The sequence below is a fragment of the Coregonus lavaretus genome, assembly GCF_964263955.1.
Source record: "Coregonus lavaretus genome assembly, chromosome: 3".
Taxonomy (NCBI): Eukaryota; Metazoa; Chordata; class Actinopteri; order Salmoniformes; family Salmonidae; genus Coregonus; species Coregonus lavaretus.
Window position 1 is genome coordinate 56,083,152 of NC_139990.1, and position 21,792 is coordinate 56,104,943.

General features: G+C 41.9%; 2 protein-coding genes across 2 annotated transcripts; one reads left to right on the forward strand and one right to left on the reverse strand.

The window, feature by feature from the left end:
* Positions 1-1,633: 1,633 nt before the first annotated feature.
* LOC311108123 (taste receptor type 1 member 1-like) lies at positions 1,634-6,731 on the forward strand (the record flags this gene model as incomplete). Its single annotated transcript, XM_084150759.1, has 5 exons — positions 1,634-1,894; positions 2,088-2,834; positions 2,949-3,161; positions 3,296-3,416; positions 5,663-6,731. The coding sequence occupies 5 exons, from the start codon at positions 1,634-1,636 to the stop codon at positions 6,583-6,585; spliced, it is 2,265 nt and encodes a 754-aa protein (XP_084006885.1). The 3' UTR covers positions 6,586-6,731.
* A 61-nt stretch (positions 6,732-6,792) lies between these two features.
* LOC311118920 (aldehyde dehydrogenase, mitochondrial-like) lies at positions 6,793-21,370 on the reverse strand. Its single transcript, XM_084157686.1, has 13 exons — positions 21,163-21,370; positions 20,395-20,499; positions 16,590-16,730; positions 12,435-12,514; positions 11,291-11,402; positions 10,432-10,560; positions 10,198-10,311; positions 9,825-9,927; positions 8,977-9,161; positions 8,536-8,700; positions 7,702-7,859; positions 7,438-7,552; positions 6,793-7,248 (listed from the first exon to the last, which is right to left on the reverse strand). Exons 1-13 carry the CDS (start codon positions 21,277-21,279, stop codon positions 7,216-7,218), a joined length of 1,557 nt encoding a protein of 518 aa, XP_084013812.1. The 5' UTR covers positions 21,280-21,370; the 3' UTR covers positions 6,793-7,215.
* Positions 21,371-21,792: the final 422 nt, after the last annotated feature.

Genomic DNA, 21,792 nt, shown 5'->3' on the forward strand with positions numbered 1-21,792 from the left:
GGGAAGCCCGTTTTGGATTTGGCTTCACTCCAATCACATTGCATTGAGAGCATACATCATTGACAGAAACTCGTTGTGAATCTCATTGTGTTGTTGTCCTCTGGTGGCTAGCTAGCTAGCTAAAATGGGCCCTTTCCTAAATTAGCCATGGATGGAGATAGGGATTTGGACTTGTGGTTTTACTTAATTCTCTGTACTGGCCAATGATTATAATGGCGATTCTGATCCAACCATAAATTCATACATTGTGCCCCTGGCCAGAGAGGATGGAAGTTCAATATGTAGCTAGACGTAGAAGGCTAATGTTAACTAGGTAACATTTCCCATGAAAGGAAATTAGGCTAGCGAGCAAGCATTTTAGACAGGTAGCCTAGGACAACAAAAAATGAAAGCGTCTACTGTATGACAGAGTGATAGATCGTTTCGTCAACATGAAAGAGAGGAGGATGGCATTGGCGTTTCTCTACATGTAGGGTGAGTCAACATGTTTTTTCTATTTGCACGAACGCGCACGCATGCACACAGAATTTTTGGTGTCTTTTAGTTGTCACTGTATTATACTAAGCACAAGTGATTTGATGATGTTGAAATGGTGCTGGAATAGTGGAGGCAGCTCATGTTTTCTTTGCGTGGTTCTAAATCAATAGTTGTTTAGTGGTCCTAAAATGTCAGAAACATTAACTTGCTTGACCATGCTGTAGGTCATGTAACTGTTTGTTACATGCAATATGCTTTGTGGACTTCACCAGACAGCGGTTGCTCTCCGGTTTTGTGATGAAACAAAGGTGTGGTTGAATTTATTCTGCCAGTGTCTTCTTATTGTCTCGGCCTTAGGCCTATATATCACAGTGGCAAGGCATATGAACTAACGGGTTACAGAGCAAACAACTTAATTATTGCAACACACAGGTTGTAATATGACTTTTTTTTTCTGGTTTGGCTTCCCCAGTGATTTTACCCACTCACCGCTACTGTTTATTCCATTCCATCCATTAATGTGCCTGTCCTCCTATAGCTCCTCCCACCAGCCTCCTCTGGTGGAAATGTCTATTTTGTATAAAGGGATGTGTGAAAGACCTGACAGACATTTTCATAAACCTCGACATGTTTCCATAATAGCCTGACCATGGATAGATGGATGTGGTTATCCAGGTATCTGAGGCACGGAACACAAACAAGGAAGTAACGCAACATGTAAAACAGAGTGAAAGATGATTATTATCTGTCAACTCAGTAGACGGAGAGAATTTCAGCCTCTGATCTAACAACTCACTCTTACTTAGAAACCTACAATGCTGTTTCTTGTGATGATGGTGTCATTTCACCTGATGAAACAAAGTGACACATGCTCCTCTTTACCACAACTCAGTCTGGATGGAGACTACATTCTGGGAGGACTATTCCAGCTGCATGAGAAGTATGGAGTGACTGATACAGCGGCTGATACTGAGAACAGAAAACCTGAAACATTTCAATGTCACAGGTAAGGCGAAGTCTGCTTTCACCACCAGAAAAAAATTATACGGTAAATGTCAAATGTTTTTGCACACATTTTGACAATAAACCTATGCAACCTTTTATTCTACATCCAAGGTTTAAATTTTCCTCAGCAAGCTACCAGCAGATCCAAGTCATGAGGTTTGCTATTGAAGAGATCAACAACTCCACAGAGCTGTTGCCTGGTGTGAGCCTGGGCTATGAGATTTTCGACTACTGCTCTGACTTGCTCAGTTATTGGGCTGCTCTGGACTTTCTGACCCAAAAGGGAGGAGGAGCCATCCCTGTGTGGAACGGAACATCCTACAGACCTAAAGTCATCTCAGTCACTGGCCCGTTTGGAAGCAGCCAAACCATCAGTGTCGCCCCTCTGTATATGTCGGAGATGATTCCAATGGTAAGTAGTATTTTATGACACAATATAACCTCATAATGATGCTATTTATACAGTAGCTGCCTTGTACTGTAATGATTTGAATAATGCTGTAAAGTAGTTAAGGGAATGGATATGAAGGGCATTGCATGCTTGTTCAAATATGACAATCCTTGTTCTCACAAAAACATTATCGTTTTATGTTTTACTTCAACAGGTGACTCATGGGGCATCAAGTGTCCAACTAAGCTACAAAACCAGATTTCCCTCCTTTTTCCGAACCATTCCCAGCGACAAATATCAGGTGGAGGCTATAGTCCGTATACTCCAACAGTTTAACTGGAACTGGGTGGCTTTCATCGGTGGTGACAATGACTACAGCAGAGATGCCTTGACAGTTTTTCAGGATGAGATTAGACCAGCTAACATCTGTTTGGCTTACCAAGACACCATTCCCCAAAACCAATCCTTAATAGGGCGTCTATTCAACAACATAGCCATGTTCAATGTCCGGGTTATTGTAGTCTTTGCCAATGTGGAGTTTGTCATTCCTTTCATCCAGAAGGCCATAGATCTCAGAGTGAAGGAGAAGATATGGATCGCTAGTGAGACATGGTCTATGAACAAAGAGTTGATCAAGAAGAGTCAGATTGAGAGCATAGGGACGGTTTTAGGTGTCACTGTCCAGAGGCACAAGGACCTGAGAGGATTTGATGAGTTCATTAACAACACAGTAACATCCAGACATGAGAATGAATGCACTGACATGGACTTGAAGGAAAGATGTGGTCAGATTTGCCCTGACTGCATCTCTACCAGTGCCCAGACAATTATTGGAGAGGACCCGACATACAGCTTTGTAATCTACTCTGCAGTGTATGCTGTGGCTCATGCACTCCACAATACTTTGCAGTGTGGGACACGGAACTGTGCCAACTCAGAAATCATCGCTTATCCTTACATGGTAAGTGCGCTGCATCTCCTTCAACATGAAGCCTTATGGTCAACCACATCACCAAAAATATGATTAGTAATTGACGTTATCGTTTAAGTTTACTATTTCGTCTTGCATTCCCAGGTCACTGAGGCACTAAAACTGGTCAAATTCAAATTGGACAATCAAAGTATAGAGTTTGATGAGAACGGGGACCCACCGGCTCATTACGACATTGTACACTGGGACTGCAAATATGGAACATGTTCTAATGTGGACATTGGCTCATACTTCACCAACCCCACACCAAGCTTCCATATAAATGAAACTCTCATACATTGGTTTGAGGGCACAAAGGTTAGTACAAAATTCTTCAAAAGCATGTGAGTATACATTACACACCATCAAAACACTGAGTGGTATTCAAATTAGTGATAACTGATGCTGGTCTTTTCCACAGTGCTATTTTAAGCTGTTCCTACTTCTTGCAGGCTCCAGTCCTGCAGTGTTCTAGTGAGTGTACATTTGGCTCCAGAAGAGTTCAACCTGGCTTCCACGCCTGCTGTTTTGAATGTGAGATCTGCTCTGATGGAAAGTACATCAACCACACAGGTACAGAGCAACATGACTTTCTGTTATTGCCTGGAGTCTTTCCTGGACAGGTCAAGCGGTCAGGAAGAACACCTGGCACCATTTACAGTGCCCTCCACTAATATTGGCACCCTTGGTAAATATCAGCAAAACGGGCTGTGAAAAAAATGTCTTGTTTATCCTCTTGGTCTTTCATTCAAAATATTCACAAAAATCTAACCTTTAATTAAAGTAAAATAATTGAAAGAAAAAATAAATTCTTATCATAATCAAATATATGTGTGCCACAATTATTGGCACCCCTTCAGCTCTGAGTCTTCTCCTATAATGCGTAATGAGGTTGGAGAACACATGGCAAGGGATCTGAGACCATTCCTCCATTCAGAATCTTTCCAGATCCTTCAGATTCCAAGGCCCAAGCTTGTGGGCCTCGGCAGTGGTGGAAAAAGTATTCAAAAGTTATACTTGAGTAAAAGTAAAGATACCTTAATAGAAAATTACTCAAGTGAAAGTCACCCAGTAAAATCCTACTTGAGTAAAAGTCTAAAAGGATTTGGTTTTAAATATACTTAAGTATCAAAAGTAAATGGAATTGCTAAAATGTACTTAAGTATTAAAAGTAAAAGTATTAATAATTTCAAATTCCTTATATTATGCAAACCAGACAGCACAATCTTGTTTTTTATTTATTTACGGATAGCCAGGGGTACACTACAACACTCTGACATTAATTTACAAACAAAGCATTTGTGTTTAGTGAGTCCGCCAGATCAGAGGTAGTAGGGATGACCAGGGATGTTCTCTTGATAAGTGCGTGAATTTGACCATTTTCCTGTCCAAATGTAACAAGTACTTTTGGGTGTCAGGGAAAATGTATGGAGTAAAAAGTGCATTATTTTCTTTAGGAATGTAGTGAAGTAAAAGTTGTCAAAAATATAAATAGTAAAGTAAAGTACAGATACCCCCAAAAACTACTTAAGTAAAAATACTTTAAAGTACTACTTAAGTACTGGGTTTAGGTCAGGGGACTGGGATGGCCATGGCAAAACATTGATTCTGTGGTCAGTTAACCATTTTTGTGTTGATTTTGAGGTGTCCTTTGGATCATTGTCCTGCTTGAAGATCGAACCACGGCCCAGTTTAAGATTCCTAGCACAGGCAGTCAGGTTTTGATTTAATATCTGCTGGTACTTGATGGAGTCCATGATACCATGTATCCTAACAAGTTGTCCAGGGCCTTTGGAAGAAAAACAGCCCCACAACATCAAAGATCCACCACCATACTCACAGTGAGGATGAGGTACTTTTCTGCATGGCTATCTTTCTGTCTACGCCAAACCCACCTCTGGTGTTTGTTTTCAAAAAGCTCTATTTTGGTTTCATCTGACCATAGAACCCAGTCCCATTGCAAGTTCCAGTAACGTTTGGCAAACTGTAGGTGCTTGAGTTTGTTGTTTGATGACAGCAAAGGCTTTTTATGGCAACCCTCCCAAACAACTTGTAGTTATGTAGGTGGCATCTGATAGTCGTTTTGGAGACTTTCTGCAATTCTCTAGCTGTGATCCTTGGAGATTTTTGGGCCACTCTAACCATCCCCCTCACTGTGTGTGGGGTCAATATAGACACACGTCCTCTTCCAGGCCGATTGTTAACATCTCCAGCTGCTTTGAACTTCTTAATTATTGCCTTGATAGTGGAAATGGCCATTTTCAACCATTAAGCTATTTTCTTATAGCCATTTCCTGATTTGTGCAGCTCAACAACCTTTTGTCGCACATCATTACTGTATTCTCGGGTCTTTCCCATAGTGATGAATGACTATGGGAACTTGGCCTGTGTGTCACCTCATATTTGTACCCCAGTGAAACAGGAAGTCAAGGCTTACCACTTAAGTGTTCCTAATCACTCAGGTGAACTTAAAAACATAAAATATGAATGGGAATATACTTATAAGAATTTCTAGCGGTGCCAATAATTGTGGCACACATGTTTTGGAGATTTTTTTTTTCATTTATTTCACATTCATTCTTTTCAATCATTTTACTTCAATTAAAGGTTCGATTTTTGTGAATATTTTGAATGAAAGACCAAGAGGATAAACAGCAAAGACATTTTTTTCACTGCCCGTTTTGCTAATATTTACCAAGAGTGCCAATATTAGTGGAGGGCACTGTATGACCTATGAATCACATGACAAGAATGATGGTTATCTGTACACATATTAGCATCTATCACCCAGACTTTCTCTTCCCTATCTCCCCCAACAGCCGATCCCTACAGCTGCATAGCATGCCAAACGGATGAGTGGGCCAGGAATGGCAGTACATCATGCACTAAGCGCACTATAGAGTATCTGCATTCCGATGCTCCGTTGGTCATTTTTCTGATGTTCCAGGCCAGCTCCATCATCGTCATCTCAATTGCCATCTTGGTTCTGTTCCTTTGTAAGAAGGACACCCCTGTGGTGAAGTCAGCCGGTGGGAGGCTCTGCTTCTTCATGTTGTGTTGCTTGTCCATGTCCTCCATTAGCGTCTTTCTCTACATCGGCAAACCCACGGAGGCCATCTGCACCTTACGCAATTCTGTGTTTATAGTCTTCTATGTCGCCTGCCTGTCCTGTCTCGCTGTTCGCTCCTTCCAGATTGTCTGTATCTTCAAAATGGCTGCCAAACTACCCAAAGCATATGATTTCTGGGTCAAGCATGGTGGACAGTGGATCACTATTATCACAACCACTGTCATAATGCTGTTTCTGTGCACTTTGTGGATAGCCATTGAAGGACCCAGGACCAATCAGATAACATTGTATAGCGAGGTCATTTTGGATTGCACATATGGAGTCCTCCCCATCTTTTATTTGATAGTACTGTTTGCAGGTTTGCTGGGTATTGCATGCTTTAGCTTTGCCTACATGGGAACTGACCTGCCCAAAAACTACAACGAGGGTAAATCCATCACTTTCAGCTTGCTTATCTTCTTCATCTCTTGGGTCATCTCTCTGACGGTGCACCTGTCTACCAAAGGAAAGCACACACTCTCCGTCAATCCTTTCTCTGTGTTGTGCAGTCTGTATGGTATTCTCTTTGGTTACTTCTTCCCTAAATGCTATATCATTATCGTTACACCTGAGCGTAATACAGCAGCCTATTTTCAAACCGCAATCCAGAGTTACACACTTCAACCTAGATAATGTACAGATGTTGATAATGTCATATGACCCGTGTTGTGTGGCACTAGAACTGCCTCTACTGTGTTTTGTTTCTTTTCAGTCTATCTATATTTTGTAATCCCATACTGTTTTCCTCCTTAAAAGCATTTAAAATTGTTTTCCCATTAATACAACACTTTCTAAATTATTTTTTTGTGTCCAATCAGAAAACGGTAGGTTAAAAGCAAGTAACAGCGTGTATCAAGTGCATTTATTATCCAAAATCCTTTCAAAGTTCACACTTTTAATCTACAAGAGTACTAAAATACTCTGAATTGTAGCAGGGATTCACCATATTAAAATAGGATGAACATAATGACTGAAATATGTATTTTGAAATATTATGGTGTGCTCAATGAAGTGCTTAAAATAAGCTGTTGAAGTTTGACAAGGCTGTACAACAAGCTGGTGGTAAACTAACAGCAACATGCCTGTAATTGTTTTCTCATCTTGTTTGGACATTCTTTACATGAAGTTAGAGCTGCGTACAGAGGCTAAGTAACACAAAGTCCAACAATAACTGAGGATAAACTAAATGAAGGCTGATTTAGTCCCATAGAGCCTTCCTATAGTCAGTTAGTTTCCTTGATTGGAGGCAGAGTTCAGATGTCTTTACGAGTTTTTCTGAGGGACCTTGATTGTTACCTGAGGTAAAAGAATAAAATATGTTTTTGAAGCTTTGATATTAACACATTTTGTGAACATACATACAGTTGCTTGTGAGATGTTGCTGTTTATTACATATGTAACGTTGCAACAGCGTTCATACATTTACGTATGTGGCCTGAACATTTGATCCTACAGTAGTGTGTGTGGTGGTGATAGGGTCCTTACTGTTTTCACTTCAGTGTAGTTGTCCAGGCCATACTCTCCCAGCTCACGACCGTTACCAGAATATTTGTAGCCACCGAAGGGGGCTTGTGCTCCAAACACATCATAACAGTTAATCCTAAGCAGAAAGAAATGGACAAACCACACACACAATTAGCAGATTATAATAGGTCAACTTCAGCCAACTTCTGGACCATAATGCTACGGAAAGAAATTGACAATTTGATGGACGTAATGTAAAATAATGTAAGCTAGAAATCAGCGTACCAGACAGTGCCAGCGCGGAGTCCGTTAGAGATGTAGTGGGCCTTGTCGATGTCTTTGGTGAAGACAGCAGCTGCCAGGCCGTACTTTGTGTCATTGGCTCTCTCAACCACCTCCTCCAGAGTCTTAAACTTCAGGATCTGCATCACCGGCCCAAAGATCTGAACACAGACACAGGCAGGGAGAGACAATCAATATTATAGAGGAGAAAGGAATGTAAAGAATCTAACCTAAAGAGATATTTTCTCTAATGAGAACATGTTACACATGTATGATCTTGTCTGGTTACTTTCCTTAAAGCTAGAATACTTAATTGAAACAAAGTGTTCTCCTCGCCCCAGTTTCGCTAAAAAGCTAAGGGATGGGGCTGGAAAAATGTAACCACTCAAATTCATAGACAGAGCAATGGATGCAAGGACTAACCATCCATGATATCACATGTATAGTTTTAACCTTGTTTTGAGGCTATACAGTGTTTGTTTACATTTGTTGTTTCCAAACACTGGAGTAAAACAAGCTTATATTTTGGGTTCTGATGGGGTATAACAGTTGAACTAAGCTCATGAGGCATTTATACGATCGATTCTTTAAGAATCAATTGGTATATATCATTAATTTACAAGTTCAAAAATGAATGTAGCAAATAAGGATTCTAGCTTTAAAATAGCCACACAAATATACTTTAGACAACCAAAATATACAGGCTTTCCTTTTCATTTTCATGGGTATAGCCATTAGGGGGATTCTGTCAAGGCAGCCCCAAGAGCCAAAATGGTGGATCTTGACAGCCAGTTTCATGAAGAGTGAGTTGTTAATAATGACACTGCCATGCTGTACCTCCTCACGGGCGATGGTCATGTCATCCTGGACATCTCCAAAGATGGTTGGTTGGATGAAGTAGCCACGGTCTGCAGCCACCCCTCCCCCACACATCAGTTTGGCCCCCTCACGCTTCCCACTGCTGATGTAGCCCAGAATCTTCTTGAACTGTTCCTCGTCCACCTAGATAGGGAACCGTTTTATAGAGCTTGTAAGTGGGTGCCTTATTAATGTGTTAACCAAAACCAGACTACAAGTGCTTGTGTATATGTATGCATGCAAGTGCGTTCTTGTAGTTGTTTTCTGACAAAGCCTCTGCATTTGGAAATGCTGGTACCACAGTTACTTGAGTACGATAGAGTGTGCAGCTCTTCTATTTTCATCCAGTGTCTTATGTTTGGGTGTGCATCTTCAACTCCTCCTCTACTCGTCTGGGTGTGTTTGTGCACCATTTCTAACCTGGGGTCCCTGCTCAGTCTTCATGTTGAAGGGGTCTCCCACCACCCTGCTCTTGGCCCGCTCCACGCTGCGCTCCATAAACTCATCATAGATGGTGTCCTGCACGTATGTACGGGAGCCGGCACAGCAGCACTGGCCCTGGTTAAAGAACAGGGCAAAGTGGGACTGTTCCACCGCCTCCGCCACTGCAGAAAGAGAGAGAGAGAACACACAGTCATACATAACTGATATGTTTCGACTTGAGGTTCTGCAGCATTGGATTCCATGAAATTGACACTGGGCCTTGGGGTGGGTAGCTGCCGGAAGTGTTGTGGAATCCAATGGGCTGCTTTAGCATTAGCTAGCCTAGCATGCTGATGAAAAAGGCAGTTTAAAAAACTAGTTTTAAAAAATGGCTGAGCTAGGTTTCGACTTGAAGGGGAAGGTTTATTTACTGCTGAACCTCAAGTCGAAACATATCGGCTAAGTCAGACACAGCAATCACAATACAACAAATAAGACACACACAGGCAAACATGCACACACCTTAGTCAGAGGAGGCTGATGGGATAATGGGCTCATTATGGAAACCACATGTTTGACTCCGTTCCATTGATTCCATTCCAGCCATTACAATGAGGCTTTCCTCCTATAGCTCATCCCATCAGCCTCCTTTGGTAGATGTCCTTCGCTGTAAAAGTAGCAGCTGCCTGTTGCAATTGATACTTGATAAATAAAACGGACACCACGCTTTGTTGAAGATATTGCTAAATAATCTGTAGCAGACTATAAATTAAGTGTTCCCATTCTTTTCATATTTCTAACTGGATGCCCATCTAAAAAGTAAAGCAGCCAGGAGCCATACTCACTGTTTGCATCAGACATGATTATGTTGGGACTCTTTCCTCCCAGCTCCAGAGTGACCTTCTTCAGGTTGCTTGAGCCAGATGCCTGCTGGATCAGGTGACCTACCTGGACACATAGAGCATGGAGCTGCTTAGACAGCACAGGGCTCATTCTCATTCACACACTAATACGCCAAAACACATTGGCCATTTGAAAGAAATATCAGCACATACAGTATATCCAAATAGACATACAATTGGGCACTTGCAGGTGGTTGATTTTCATTTCTGAGATTATATGATTTATGCAGGTGTCATGGGATTGGTTAATCATCTAAGATTACTAAACAGCGACTCAGTTCTTTGAGCTGCCTGAGGTATGGGCTCTCTGTCTTACCTCAGTAGATCCTGTGAAAGCCACCTTATCCACATCCATGTGGGAGGCGATGGCAGAACCAGCAGATGGACCCATACCAGGCAGGATGTTCACCACACCTGGAGGGAAACCAACCTGAGAGAGAGAAAGACAAATGTACTAGAGTTGTGCATACTTCATTGAAACTGTGCTAAGTGTGGTAAGGAGGGTGTGTGTGTGGTATATGTGTGTGTACGTGTGTGTTTGTGTACCAACCTCCTTGATGAGACTGGCCACATACAGGGCAGTGAGGGGGGTCTGCTCAGCCACCTTCATCACCACTGTGTTGCCTGTAGCCAGAGCTGGGCCCAGCTTCCATGCCTGCATCAGCAGAGGGAAGTTCCACTGAGGGAAGACAGAGGGAGGAAGAGAGTGAATGGTAAATACAGACCATATCAAACGTGTGCATAAACGCGTGCATAGACATAAATCCATGCATGCACTCGACACATTAAAGTCCAGGCTGCCACTATATTTATACAAAACAGCCTTGCAGCCCTGCCAGGTTTTGGAGGCAGGGTTTCACCTTAAATGATCCCTATCCCTCCCTCCTCCCATTGGCTGGTGGGACTGAAGCCAGCTCACTGAAACTGCTCTGCCAGCTCTTGTTTCCTCTCCAGTCTCTTTCACCATGACAGACTGAGCAAACACACCAGTTCTCACAGGCAAGAGGAAAGGGGCCACAAAATGGAAACGCTGGTAATACACTAGTGACATGTTAGCTGGTTAGAAATACCAAATTTGAACATGAACTACTGAGAATGTTGCTTAATATTCATCAAGGAGGTCCATTCCTAACCCCTGAACAGTTTAATATTAATCAAGGAGGTCCATCCCTAACCCCTGAACAGCTTAGGATTCATCAAGGAGGTCCATTCCTAACCCCTGAACAGCTTAGGATTCATCAAGGAGGTCCATTCCTAACCCCTGAACTGCTTAGGATTCATCAAGGAGGTCCATTCCTAACCCCTGAACAGCTTAGGATTCATCAAGGAGGTCCATCCCTAACCCCTGAACAGCTTAAGATTCATCAAGATCCGTCGTTAACCCCTGAACAGCTCCTTCACTCACTCACCGGTATGATCTGGCCACACACACCGATGGGCTCATGACGGGTGTAGCAGAAGAAGTCTCCATCAATGGGAATGGTCTTCCCCTCCCACTTATCTGCCCAGCCTGCATAGTACCTGTGCACACACATACACACAGAGACAGTAAACACTTGGACTCAAGAATCCTCAAAAATCTTACACCTTTCAGATACATCAAAAGGGATATGGGGGATGTCAATATTTCTCAACTGCACTAAATAAGTAATTACTACATTCCATATTCAGTAAATACCAGGAGGACACTAGACTCCTCAGTAGGGCTACCATGTATACATGTTTATTATGAAAGAGAACTGCAGCAACTATAGTTTCAGATATCAAGAGTAGAAGGAAATGAGGACAATGTATCTTTGACCGTTAATGGATTTGTTTTCAAAGGAAACTGTAAATGAGTCTATTTACAATCCTTTGAAAGGTAAACAAGCACACCTGCAGTAGATTGAGATAGTGATTGGATCCACAGTGAGTATACAGTAAGCAGTCTAGGTCATGGTGCTGGGTGCCAGCCAATCAAATAAGGGAGCTTTGGCAGTCTGCAGTCACATTCTTGTAAGAACTAATTCACAGTCACTCTCACCCTCTTTTGCCCCTCTCTTTCCCCATCATTCTGTCTCTGCCTCTCCCTACAACTTCACACACACTTACAAATGTAACAAACATTCAGCCATATAGCAGAATGCCACATCTGGCACTTAAGATTTATGACAACTCATACATTTTGGTTTGCAGAAAGTAATAATAATAATAATATTAATATTAATAATAATAATAATAATGTATTACATTTGTAAAGCGCTTTTCATTATACAGAATAATCTCAAAGTGCATAAAATAACAACCAAATAGAATTTTAGAAGGCAACTGACAAAGAACACAGCTGACGCTACAAGGGACAAGGTCACCAAGGAGCACAGCTATCAACAGAAAGCCTAGAAAGGTCTTTAGGCCGTTTTAAAGGAGCCCAGCGTCTGTGGTGCCTTCAGGTGGTCCGGGAGGGCATTCCAGAGGCTGGGGGCAGTCGAGCTGAAAGCCCCATCCCCCAAGGATAAAATGCATGCGTTCATTCCACTGCTCACACACACTGCATTTTATATTACTGTGACTGACCTGAGGCACTTGACCACCATGGGCACGTCCACACTGTAGGACACAGCATAGGGCTTCCCATTGTCCAGGGTCTCCAGTTCCTATGGCAAAATAAGGTAAAAGTGTCAACAGAGTTCCGCCATGGCCTAAATAATAAAGGTTGATTGAGGACAGATAGTAGCAAGGCTGCATTCTGTATTACGTAACATTGTCAAACAAAGGTGTCATTGTACGCTGATGATTCATGTTGTTTTCTTTTAAAGCCACAATTTGGATCCCTCCACAGCCTTATAGAGGATCTAAATACGTTTTCTAACCTCTCTGGATTACAACCAAATTATGATAAGTGTACTATATTTAAGCAATAACGCATGAGGGGGTGTGGTATACGGCCAATATACCACGGCTAAGGTCTGTTCTTATGCACGACGCAACACAGAGTGCCTGGACACAGCCCTTAGCCGTGGTATATTGGCCATTTACCACAAACCCCTGAGGTGGCTTATTGCTATTATAAACTGGTTAAAAACTTAATTAGAGCAGTAAAAATAAAATGTTTTGTCATACCCGTGGTATACGGTCTGATATACCACAGCTGTCAACCAATCAGCAACCAGGGCTCGAACCACCCAGTTTATAATATGTATTGGATCACTAAAAAATACAACTTTTACATTACTGTGTAGTTTACCAATAAAATAGTCTGATGGTGATGTGGACATACTCTGTATTCATATCCCGGAACGAAGAAATGATCTCACTACAATACATTTTAATAGAAGTTAGCAAAAATAGATAAGATCTTGCTACCATGGAAAGAAAAATACCTGTCTATTTGTGGAAAAATCAACCTGATTAACTCTTTAGTCATATCTAGTTTACCTATTTGCTTATGGCTTTGCCTACACCTAGTGACTTGTTTTTTAAATTATACAAGCAAAAATAATTTCAATTTTATTTGGAGCGGCAAGCCAGAGAAAATTAAAAGGGCCTATTTATATAATTAAAATGAATTCGGAGAGCATAGATTATTAAATATTAAAGCATTAGACCTCTCACTAAAGGCTTCAGTCATAGAAAAGTTATACTTAAATCCGAACTGGTTCTCTAGCAGATTAGTAAGAATGTCTCACCCCATGTTCAAGAATGGCCTTTTTCCCTTTATTCAGATTACAACCTCTCACTTTCGGTTATTTAAAATGAAATAATCTCCAAAATATCACTATTTTTAAAACAAGCCATAGAAAGTTGGTTGCAATTTCAGTTTAATCCACCAGAAAAGATAATAAATAATGCAACAAATATTATGGTTAAACTCAAATATACTAATTCATTTTAAAAAAACATTATTTTTGGAATAAAATAAATAAATAAAAAATCTTTGTAAATGACATCATAAATACGACTGGTGGAGTTGTCACACATGCAGCTAACAAAAATATACGGAAATGTCTGCTCTACCCAATATTACAACCAACTAATTGCAGCATTACATCCCTCTCCTATTCTCGCTATACACCAAGTCACTTGGCTCTGTCATATCCTCACATGGCCTCTCCTATCATTGCTACGCAGACGACACACAACTAATCTTCTCCTTTCCCCCTTCTGATAACCAGGTGGCGAATCGCATCTCTGCATGTCTGGCAGACATATCAGTGTGGATGACGGATCACCACCTCAAGCTGAACCTCGGCAAGACGGAGCTGCTCTTCCTCCCGGGGAAGGACTGCCCGTTCCATGATCTCGCCATCACGGTTGACAACTCCGTTGTGTCCTCCTCCCAGAGTGTGAAGAGCCTTGGCATGACCCTGGACAACACCCTGTCCTTCTCCGCTAACATCAAGGCGGTGACCCGATCCTGTAGGTTCATGCTCTACAACATTCGGAGAGTACGACCCTGCCTTACACAGGAAGCGGCACAGGTCCTAATCCAGGCACTTGTCATCTCCCGTCTGGATTACTGCAACTCACTGTTGGCTGGGCTCCCTGCCTGTGCCATTAAACCCCTACAACTCATCCAGAATGCCCCAGCCCGTCTGGTGTTCAACCTTCCCAAGTTCTCTCACGTCACCCCGCTCCTCCGCACACTCCACTGGCTTCCAGTTGAAGCTCGCATCTGCTACAAGACCATGGTGCTTGCCTACGGAGCTGTGAGGGGAACGGCACCTCCGTACCTTCAGGCTCTGATCAGTCCCTACACCCAAACGAGACAAGTGGAAGGGGGAAAAAGTAAGGAACTTGTCTGTCGGCCCTGCATTAAAGACGACCCTGGTTAAAGAAAATTGTGATAATTAAAAAAGTATACCGGTTTCATTTAAGGACCAAAAAATTGACAGCTGTGCCATATAGATTGCAAAATAGTTGGGAAGAGATTTTCGATGTACCGATTCCATGGCACATGGTTTATGAACTGATACACAAAACGAAGCGATAGATGGGATGGGTTGAGAGTAGCTGAAGGATGGGATTAAAAACAAACAAAAGTTAACTAAAGTAAAATATACTGTGTCCGTAAAATGTATATAGTATGTATAAGCTGGAAGTAGAAGCCTAAGTGTTGTTGTCCATTTATTTATTTTGAATATAATATTATAAAATTGTATTTATTTTAATTTAAAAAAAGATATGGGGGATTGGAAATGATTCAGACAATTACATTGCTGGAAGCCATCTGCAATATTAAAGCAGATCTACCCCCTAAAAAAATTGTTTTATTAAAAAAAGATGTCAGATTGCTATACCTTCCTAGAAAGAGCTAATAGATATCCAGTGTTGTCCACAGCAGCATACAGTATGTATTTAGAGGTAGGCTCTGTAACATGCTGCTAATGGACTAAACAGATGTTATACTATAACATTATCATATCAAATTACAGGGACTATTTTCTGCTACAGGGTGTTAATCAGTTCAGAGTCCAGTTAAACACCAGTAACCCTCACTTTAGTTAGGTCACATTAGAATCAAATATTTTGAGACTGTTGCACAAGCAAGACACAACCCAGGGAATGAATTGGCTCATCATCAACAGAGTGAATCAACGATTAGTTCCATGCACCATTTATTTGGGAACAAAAGAGTAGATGTGGTCAACATAACACGCACTACAAAATGTATCTAGCTACAACATTTACAGTCACGTACAGTTAATGTTGAGGACATTGGACTGTACATACTTCAACAGATTGGCCGGTCTTATAACAATTACAAGTACTGACGAGTCACTGGTGTTGGCTTGGCTCTGAACAGACTCCCTCTCACATACACACCATATCCATATTTAACATGTAGCTGGGGCCGGTTCAGTGGACAGAATCAGTGTTATTTCCAGTCCTGATGGACCTTGTACCCCTGATAAGCCAATCTGACAGTAGTTAATCAAGTACAATCTAAATACTGTCCTAACAATCCTACTCTCTTGTAATACACACACCCCCCCCCCCACACCCCACCCCCCACACACACACACAGAGACACAAACTAAGCAGTTTGTTTCTCTCTCCAAGAACCAATCCCTTGCGTAAGCTAAAGGAAATCTGATTTGAGCAGGGCCTCATTTACCAGGCAAAGTAGGGCAGCTTCCTGTGCTGAGGCCGTTCATTATTTTATCAAAACAAGGCCAGAGAAACCCTTTCACCACAATAACCTTTCCCCTATTACTTTCACCAAACAAGCCAAACCTGTAACATAACACCAACAAATATGCATTGTGTATGTCTTGGAAGAGCAGCACTAAGGAATTATTTTACACCACTTCCCCAGCGGTTTCTCAGTGTTGATCCTAGCCGTGACCCTTCGTCTCTATCTCTACCATGTGACTTCAGCGCGGGAGCTGCACAGGTCAGCAACCTGTGGAATACAGGACTAATACACTGACTCTGCAAAATATGGTGCTGCTGTTCACAAGCCAAATAAATCTATCTGAACATACTTTTTTTGAAGATAATATTTCTAGGTAAAAGGGAAAAGGTTTCCACCACTGGAAGCTAACATTTGTCATCAGACAAAGCACTGTGCCAGTGCCACACAAGTAAACTCTAATACAATCCCAACAACTTTGCTTTCTTTGGCATGAGTGCCAGACCAGGAATGTTGTGCATCTAATTAGCCGCTCATAACACCACTTCAAGTGAATCATTTCCATTGACCAGCAGTAATGGGACTGCGTCACTGACCGCTAGGTAGGCTGTGTCCCTCTCGATTGCATCTGCCAGCCGGCTCAGGAGCAGCCCGCGGTCCGACGCATCCATGCGTCGCCATGGTGACCCAAACCTGAAGGCCTCCCTGGCAGCCTTCACAGCCTTGTCCACATCTGCCTGGAGAGAGGGAGGAGGCCACAGAGGGAGACGAAAAGACAAGCAATATTAGATTATATAACTTAAAAAAGAACTTATCAAGTAATTCAATTACGACAATGTAATAACATAAATAAGATGGTCACACACCTGGCCCCTGCAAGACAGTGCTCTAATTACACCTGTTGTTAAGGTTAACCTTTTCCCTGGTTATTTTACCCTCTCGTCCTCCTACCACATCTAATTGTCATGTTTCTGCTTCAGGCAACTTGTCATTGTCTTAGTATGCTAAGGATGTAGTTTTGTTGGAATACAGAAACAGTGAGGGGCCTGTTCAAATGCTTTGAAAATGCCGTCTTCTGTCCTCCCTTTCTTGAAGTAGTCATTATGACTGCATAGGTCCAAGCTATGTAGGCTAGTGGAACCCCTGCTTTCACCTATCCAATTACAGTTGAAGTCAGAAGTTTACATACACTTACAGTGGAGAGAACAAGTATTTGATACACTGCCGATTTTGCAGGTTTTCCTATTTACAAAGCATGTAGAGGTCTGTACTTTTTATCATAGGTACACTTCAACTGTGAGAGATGGAATCTAAAACAAAAATCCAGAAAATCACATTGTATGATTTTTAAGTAATTAATTTGCATTTTATTGCATGACATAAGTATTTGATCACCTACCAACCAGTAAGAATTCCGGCTCTCACAGACCTGTTAATTTTTCTTTAAGAAGCCCTCCTGTTCTCCTCTCATTACCTGTATTAACTGCACCTGTTTGAACTCGTTACCTGTATAAAAGACACCTGTCCACACACTCAATCAAACAGACTCCAACCTCTCCACAATGGCCAAGACCAGAGAGCTGTGTAAGGACATTAGGGATAAAATTGTAGACCTGCACAAGGCTGGGATGGGCTACAGGACAATAGGCAAGCAGCTTGGTGAGAAGGCAACAACTGTTGGCGCAATTATTAGAAAATGGAAGAAGTTCAAGATGACGGTCAATCACCCTCGGTCTGGGGCTCCATGCAAGATCTCACCTCGTGGGGCATCAATGATCATGAGGAAGGTGAGGGATCAGCCCAGAACTACACGGCAGGACCTGGTCAATGACCTGAAGAGAGCTGGGACCACAGTCTCAAAGAAAACCATTAGTAACACACTACGCCGTCATGGATTAAAATCCTGCAGCGCACGCAAGGTCCCCCTGTTCAAGCCAGCGCATGTCCAGGCCCATCTGAAGTTTGCCAATGACCATCTGGATGATCCAGAGGAGGAATGGGAGAAGGTCATGTGGTCTGATGAGACAAAAATAGAGCTTTTTGGTCTAAACTCCACTCGCAGTGTTTGGAGGAAGAAGAAGGATGAGTACAACCCCAAGAAAACCATCCCAACCGTGAAGCATGGAGGTGGAAACATCATTCTTTGGGGATGCTTTTCTGCAAAGGGGACAGGACGACTGCACCGTATTGAGGGGAGGATGGATGGGGCCATGTATCACGAGATCTTGGCCAACAACCTCCTTCCCTCAGTAAGAGCATTGAAGATGGGTCGTGGCTGAGTCTTCCTGCATGACAACGACCCGAAACACACAGCCAAGGCAACTAAGGAGTGGCTCCGTAAGAAGCATCTCAAGGTCCTGGAGTGGTCTAGCCAGACTCCAGACCTGAACCCAATAGAAAATCTTTGGAGGGAGCTGAAAGTCCGTATTGCCCAGCGACAGCCCCGAAACCTGAAGGATCTGGAGAAGGTCTGTATGGAGGAGTGGGCCAAAATCCCTGCTGCAGTGTGTGCAAACCTGGTCAAGACCTACAGGAAACGTATGATCTCTGTAATTGCAAAAAAAGGTTTCTGTACCAAATATTAAGTTCTGCTTTTCTGATGTATCAAATACTTATGTCATGCAATAAAATGCAAATTAATTACTTAAAAATCATACAATGTGATTTTCTGCAAAATCGGCAGTGTATCAAATACTTGTTCTCCCCACTGTAGGTTGGAGTCATTAAAACTCGTTTTTCAACCAAACACAGATTTCTTGTTAACAAACTATAATTTTGGCAAGTCGGTTAGGACATCTACTTTGTGCATGACACAAGTAATTTTTCCAACAATTGTTTACAGACAGATTATTTCTCTTATAATTAATTGTATCACAATTCCAGTGGGTCAGAAGTTTACACACTAAGTTGACTGTGCCTTTAAACAGCTTGGAAAATTCCAGAAAATGATGTCATGGCTTTAGAAGCTTCTGATAGGCTAATTGACATCATTTGAGTCAATTGGAGGTGTACCTGTGGATGTATTTCAAGGCCTACCTACAAACTCAGTGCCTCTTTGCTTGACATCATGGGAAAATCAAAAGAAATCAGACAAGACCTCAGAAAAAAATGGTAGACCTTCACAAGTCTGGAGCAATTTCAAAACGCCTGAAGGTACCACGTTCATCTGTACAAACAATAGTACACAAGTATAAACACCATGGGACCATGCAGCCGTCATACCGCTCAGGAAGGAGATGCGTTCTGTCTCCTAGAGATGAACGTACTTTGGTGCGAAAAGTGCAAATCAATCCCAGAACAACAGCAAAGGACCTTGTGAAGATGCTGGAGGAAACAGGTACAAAAGTATCTATATCCGCAGTAAAACGAGTCCTAAATCGACATAACCTGAAAGGCCGCTCAGCAAGGAAGGAGCCACTGCTCCAAAACTGCCATAAAAAAGTCAGACTATGGTTTGCAACTGCACATGGGGACAAAGATCGTACTTTTAGGAGAAATGTCCTCTGGTCTGATGAAACAAAAATATAATTGTTTGGCCATAATGACCATCGTTATGTTTGGAGGAAAAAGGGGGACGCTTGCAAGCCGAAGAACACCATCCCAACCGTGAAGCACGGGGGTAGCAGCATCATGCTGTGGGGGTGCTTTGCTGCAGGAGGGACTGGTAAACTTCACAAAATAGATGGCATCATGAGGAAGGAAAATTATGTGGATATATTGAAGCAACATCTCAAGACATCAGTCAGGAAGTTAAAGCTTGGTCGCAAATGGGTCTTCCAAATGGACAATGACCACAATCATACTTCCAAAGTTGTGGCAAAATGGTTTAAGGACAACACAGTCAAGGTATTGGAGTGGCCATCACAAAGCCCTGACCTCAATCTTATAGAAAATGTGTGGGCAAAACTGAAAAAACGTGTGCGAGCAAGGATGCCTACAAACCTGACTCAGTTACACCAGCTCTGTCAGGAGGAATGGGCCAAAATTCACCCAACTTATTGTGGGAAGCTAGTGGAAGGCTACCCGAAACGTTTGACCCAAGTTAAACAATTTAAAGGCAATGCTACCAAATACTAATTGAGTGCATGTAAACTTATGACCCACTGGGAATGTGATGAAAGAAATAAAAGCAGAAGATAAATCATTCTCTCTACTATTATTCTGACATTTCACATTCTTAAAATGAAGTGGTGATCCTAACTGACCTAAGACAGGGAATTTTTACTAGGATTAAATGTCAGGAATTGTGAAAAACTGAGTTTTAATGTATTTGGCTAAGGTGTATGTAAACTTCTGAATTCAACTGTATATTGGATCAGTGATTACTCCAAGGAACCGAGGATGTAAGTCTTGTATTTAGACAGAACAGGGCCAGGTATCAAGGCAGTTCCAGCCACTGACCTTGTCTGCCTCAGCCACCTGACAGATGACCTCTCCTGTGGCTGGGTTGATGGTGGGGAAGGACCTCTTGCTGACAGCATCCTGCCACTCATTATTGATGAACAGCTGTAATGAGACAGAGGAGATTTGATTAGGCTCTATGTTTAGATTACAGATCTTATCACAACTGTTTGATTCAACAGACCGAAAATAAATTGGAGCCAGTATAAACATTGTATTGTCCAGTTGCATCCCATTACTTCCCTTCAGTTCTTATTTGTGCAATATTGTAAGATACTGTCTCTGACATAATATTACAATGGTATATAATTTCCCCCAAAACAATTTAACAGAAACGCATACATGCACATTATGTGTGTTGTGGCTCTCTATGTACAAGCTGGCCTTTCAACTCTAGCAAAAGTGTTATTAATGCACCCCTGGAAAGTTTCTGGCTGTCTGCCACATTACAGTTTTGCATAACACCATCATACCCAACAATTATCTAGTGTATATGTAATTCAGTTGACCTAATGTATCGAATAAGTAAGATGTGAACGCAATTGTCAAAATCTAATCAGCTACGTTCTCACAAAGGTTCAATCAGGTCAAGTGTTTTAATGTCAACAAGTAGGCCAAAAGATATTGCAATTCTCACGTATGCCTAGTTGCCTTGCAATGAATTACACATGACAGAAATACACTAAACTGATCATTTCAGTCGTGTGCAGCAATGATATAATAGCTACTCAACATGTCATTCACAGGTTGTGAATGCTTATCGCTTACCTTGTTATAATGCACTTCGGGCTGTGCGCTTGGAACGGGGATGGCAGCCGCCGAATACTGACAATTCGCAATGCCAGAGATTCGAGGCAAAGTTCGGGATAACACAATTCGGAGCATCGTGCTTCTTCAACACAAACGTGTGTGTCAACCAGGGAGAGAGGGCGGCGGGCTTTCACAAAGTACGGTACAGCGAAGTCGATCGTCATCTGTCACCCGCCCCCAAGAGCATGCGCAGTAGAGCCTTCCTTAGATTAGTTTACAAAGTGAAATGTAGGCTATAGCGCCTACATCAATACCTCTCAAATTCATAAAGGGGAAAACGTTGGTGGAAAACATAACATAAATGAAATAAAATAAAACAGCAAATCACATTTTGTTACAAGACTTCACTTCATCTTTGCAACAGCCTCCCCAACATCCAAAATCATTTAGAAGAAACTATTCAACCAAGGTAAGGGAAACATTTACTAAGCAATTTTATAAATGAGGGCACATTCTCAACACAAGAAATCATGAGCAAAAACAAGCAGACAGGTTATGCACACCCTCATTCCCAGTGGTGTAAAGTACTTAAGTAAAAATACTTTAAAGTACTACTTAAGTCGTTTTTTGGGGTGGATCTGTACTTTA